General features: G+C 43.7%; 1 protein-coding gene across 1 annotated transcript; it reads right to left on the minus strand.

Moving 5' to 3' along the window:
- Positions 1–839: 839 nt before the first annotated feature.
- Positions 840–4498, minus strand: ARL6IP1 (ADP-ribosylation factor-like 6 interacting protein 1). The gene is made up of 5 exons (XM_010139579.1): positions 4370–4498; positions 2603–2722; positions 1954–2071; positions 1412–1496; positions 840–1181 (listed from the first exon to the last, which is right to left on the minus strand). Exons 1-5 carry the CDS (start codon positions 4444–4446, stop codon positions 1063–1065), a joined length of 519 nt encoding a protein of 172 aa, XP_010137881.1. The 5' UTR covers positions 4447–4498; the 3' UTR covers positions 840–1062.
- Positions 4499–4889: the final 391 nt, after the last annotated feature.

Genomic DNA, 4889 nt, shown 5'->3' on the forward strand with positions numbered 1-4889 from the left:
CAGCTCCGACAACGCCGTCCCCAGCTCCCCTTCGTCAGAGAAAGGTGTATCTGCACGATACTCTGCGCGTTCACACAGAGAAAGTCTGACAGAAGTGTCTCTTTAGTCTGTATTTATCTATTCAACAGTTACAAGACACCAGAGAGAGTTCATCTTAAAACAGTAAACTTTTAAAATGCATTAACACAGGTTTTAGCTTTTCGAAGAAAAAAGTTCAGTTTTAAAAAAAAGGAGGGAGAGGTCATAGAAAAGCACAAACAATTCAAACAGGCTTATTTACAGAGACGAACCGAGCATATTCAGGGTGATTTTGTATACAGACAACATTCATAAAACCAAACATGCTACATGGCTCCATGACAACAGCAGTTTTTAGAACAGTCAGCCGTTAAGGTAACACACACCTTAACTGATCTTCTGCGGTCTCAGTGCAACGGGTTGAAGTTCACACTACAGCTAAATAATCGAACTACAGGTTTAGACACCCCAGAGCCCTATCTAACAGATAACCTGGCATGTGCAGCCAAAACCAGCAAACGGATTCGGTGAGGCAGTGGGATCACCTTCTGCCCCCATTTCGGGCACGCTGCGACCCGTCCTGTTCAGCCAGCTGTCCTCATGCACAGCCGTCAGTAGTAACAAGCCTCCGAGACGCGTCAGCTTTCAGCACTGACACCTTTCGTACTCGCTGTAGCCACGAATTAACAATCAGTAAAACTAACACAGTTATAGATATCCCACATGACAATTCTGCTGCTTCTCGAGCTGGGGGTTTGTTCACAGGGCCTCTTGGTTTGGTGGGGACACCTGATAAGCTCTGTATATCAAAGGCCGGGATCTTTCACACTTTCTCAGCTGCAGGCTGCAGAACCCTAGTCAGCACAGCAAGAGACACAAGCCCACAGCAGCTGCTAGAGTGGCATTTTCACTTCATCAGAGAGCCAGTTAAAAAAAAAAAAGCCAGTGAGCAATACAACTTCTACTGTCATATTTATACGTCAATTCTTACAACTGTTCCCAAGGAAACCTTTTGCAAGAGAGAACAGCAGTTAAGTCTTCATTTCATTCGTTTTTCTTTTCCTTGTGTTTGAGAAGTTTGTTTATCTCCCTTTTCGCCATTCCAACATACTTTGTGATGATCCCATGCTGGTTTAGTCCGGGAAACAGCAACCAGAAACTTACTAGAGAGAAAAAGAAGGAATTAGTAACAATGAACAAGCTTTGTCACCTTGCAATTCCTTGCTTCTCTTCAGCTCAAATAACTGTTTGAAAACAGAAAAATGCCACCCCACAACAACGACAACAAATTCACCACACTCATCTAATCAAAAATTACTTCTAGCAGCCTCATGCCATTCCAGGGAGACAGCTAACAGAAAAGTTACTTCTGTTTTGCCTGCTGCACACTCACCGATAAGATAGGTCAGGAAGAGGTTGTGAACCTGCTGTCCAATCCAGGCAACCACAGCAAGAGAAAAAAGCATGGTCACGAAGTACTGAGAAGAGAAAAGGGAACGGTGATCACAGACGCTGTGGAATTCTGCCCAGCCCCTTCCTTCCCCCACGGACACAACTGCAGCCTCACGCGTACCGGACGCTGTTCTCAGGACAGCAAACTCAGTCGTTACGTGCTTCAGCTGACACGTTACAAAGATCTACTTGTTTGGACAGTTCACTGTCCAAGCTCCGTTTCCAAACACTCACCTATCCCAGGAACCTCAGCTTAGCTTTATCTTAACCCCAAGGACACGCTCCTAACCACACATGACTGCGCGTTTAAAGTCACGTATTTTGCCACTCCAGGCCTGAGCAAGGTGTGGGACTGGCATCAAGTCACAGCCAGAAGAGCTGGTTCTTGGTTTGAAATACCAGTTTATTCAGACACGTGCCTTGCTAAAATACTTAAGATTTTATTTTTTAAGACATCAGAAATTAACTCCTAGAACTCAATACCATTTTAGGCTTCTCTTCCTTCAGTGTGAAGAGACGTTTCCACCAGCCGACAATTCGGCGACGAGATTTTACCAAGTTGCTGCAGATCTCATGAAATCTCTGCTGCTGTTCTGTAGTCCTTTTATTAAAGAAAAAAGCCAGAAGTAAGAACTAAAGAATTCACAGTTTCATCTGAAATTTTAAAAATCTCCCATGGTATTTTGCCAGCAGTGGAAGTTTATCCAGGCCTTAACCCGGCACTTGCTTCACTCCGTTTTATACCTCATCTTTACTGAGCACTGCAATGCAATTGTCCGGGTAATTTTTCCGTACATCGACTCTCTTAAACCAACTCCCACAAAGCGACCACATTCCAACCACAAGACTTTTATATTGGCTCAGTAGTAGACAAGCACATTTATCCACTAGTCACCCTAAAGCAGGGTGAAATCTTTTCTTCTGGAAGCGGAGGAACAAGATATGCTGTAGCAATCTTTCAGAAAAAGGGGAATGAAGGACATCTTACTAGTCTCCACATATTAGAGATTGCCAATTTCTTACTCCGAGTCTGCAAAGTACTCATTTGATACCTGCAAGTCAGATACCCATTTTGATGAAGTTCATGATTTATTTACACTCAAGAAACTGTTTTAATTCAAGCTTTCCTCACCATTTATTAGAGCCAAAGATTCTAGGTGCAAGAGCAGGAACAAGATAATCAGCCAAGCAGAGGAACATAACGAAACAGGAGACGCCCGAAAGAACTGATGGGTCCAAGTAGTAGATCATCCTGCAGAAAGATGATAAAAGAAACAACTTTTTGATAAATACTGCAGATATTTAGTCACCTCTTCAGAATGGCTCAGGACCTTCAAACAGCAGAGCTACCCTCCCGCCCAACCTCAAAAAACCCCCTACACATTTGCTTCTACTACTAACAAAAGGAGTTTTAAGTACTTCAACACTATTACATACAAATATAGATAAAAAATACAATTTTCTTAATGTCCTAGATAAGAAAATGCTACGATAGAGCAAGCACAGTATGAAGACCAGCAGAAGTAAAAACGCGTCACTACTGCTCTCTCAGAAGTTGAGATCTAGTGAGCTTAATGCTGATTGGGAGATGAGGACGAGCAAGTGAACGTATGAAATAACCAGGTACAGCGAAAGCTCTCACCTTGTTGGTTCATCAGTCAGCCACAGAATTCAGATCACTAGGGGCTGTCATTTGCATGCTCTCAGCCACAGGGGCTAACCAAACCTGTTCTGCCCACGAGTCTCCCATTAGGACAGTGCTGTGCTTTCATGCTTTCAGTGTGCCGTCACCCCGGTACAGCAGCACGGGGACTGGGCAGAAACCAGCTCGTCTCACCAGGGTCTGTCAATGCCCAGCTGTGCCTCGTGCTGCTTATGTGCACTTAACAGAACCTCCTGAGCACTGACATACCGGGAGGAAGGAAATGACATGATCCACTGCAGAACCGGTCTTTCTGTACAGTCTTTCTGGCACAGCGCTGCTGTGCTCAATGTTCAAGTCCATTTCTGATGAAGCACCAATCCAGAATCGGAAAAAATTCTATTTTCTCACAGTGTTACTCAACACAAGATCTTTCCTGCTATAATCACCAAATTTATAACAGAATACCCTGAATTTCATGCAATTACTTCTCTTGAAGGTAAGGAGGATGGAAATCAAATGAAACTGAAAAGTAACTTTTCTTTCCACCCCCCTCACCTCCCTTAAATCCATAACACTTGTATTAGCCAGAAGGCCAATTATCCCTGCCTCACCAAGTTCAACTTTTATTTTCATAACTCCCTCTACAGGTACAAGTGCCTCCGGCAAGCCAGTTCCCTATCTCCAACACACAGACAGACAACATCCTCCCATCCCGCTGACTCAAAGTCACTTGCGGCATTTCCTTTTCCGCCCTTCTCAAAGGACGGCGCAGAGAAGGTAAGAAAACAAACTGTACAAAAGCAGCTGAACTCATCCTGAACACCACACCAAAGAAACAGAAAAGGAATGTTTGCCCTATGGGACAAGTTTTCCATAATGATACTGCTGTTGGTTTGGGGAAAAAGCCAAAGGATGTAGCCGGATTTGGGTAAGCAGCAGGATACAAAGGATGAGGGCAGAATACGAACACACCGATGAACACACAACTGAGCATGGTAAAATGCTACAGCATCTACTGCTGGCAGACAGCTTCTGCAGAGAGCACAGCACACCCCCCCAGCAGGATGTGGCTCGTGATCTTCCTGTTCTCAGAGCTTAAGTTGCTCTTTTCAACACAGTTCGCACGCATTCAGAACAGAACTTGGAGGAAGAGCCTTCCTGTTGGATTTTATAAAGATGTCTTACTAATTTAACAGGTTTGCTACCAGCTATGAAAATGCAATGGTGTTGTAGCTCCCTCCACAAGCTACTTACAGAAAAGAAAAGGAAACCACACTCATCAGCGCCAGAGGAAACCAGGCTCTCTCCCAGCGAAGAACTTTATCAGTCATCAGAATCACTTCTCCCCATCCTTGCAGCTGCTCTTCCAAGCTAGCAGTTTCTGAAGCCTACACAAAAAGAGAAGAAAACTTTTATTACTAAACAGAGTATCAAATTCATTCACATGCTCAAAGTGGCTAAAATAAAGTACCATAATTAAAAACTCCAGTCACAAAGCTTTCCGAGTAATTAAATTACTAAGGATGTTGCACATTTTGAGTAAAGTTACGACACTGTAGCAGGGATACTTTAAAATAGTCAATATCCTATCAAACAGCATATGTTATCAGACCGAATGACACCTCTGCCCAGATCTTGTCCAGGTGTTGTCCCCCAATGTCCCATTACAGTAGTCCCGCCCCCCAGTAGGTGGAAAGTCAAGTTTTGAAATCCAGCTAAAATCACTGACATTTTCAGTGTTAACATCTGGCGAACTGCAACGTGAGAACTATTT

Source organism: Buceros rhinoceros, unplaced genomic scaffold, assembly GCF_000710305.1.
Source record: "Buceros rhinoceros silvestris isolate BGI_N320 unplaced genomic scaffold, ASM71030v1 scaffold48167, whole genome shotgun sequence".
Taxonomy (NCBI): domain Eukaryota; kingdom Metazoa; phylum Chordata; class Aves; order Bucerotiformes; family Bucerotidae; genus Buceros; species Buceros rhinoceros.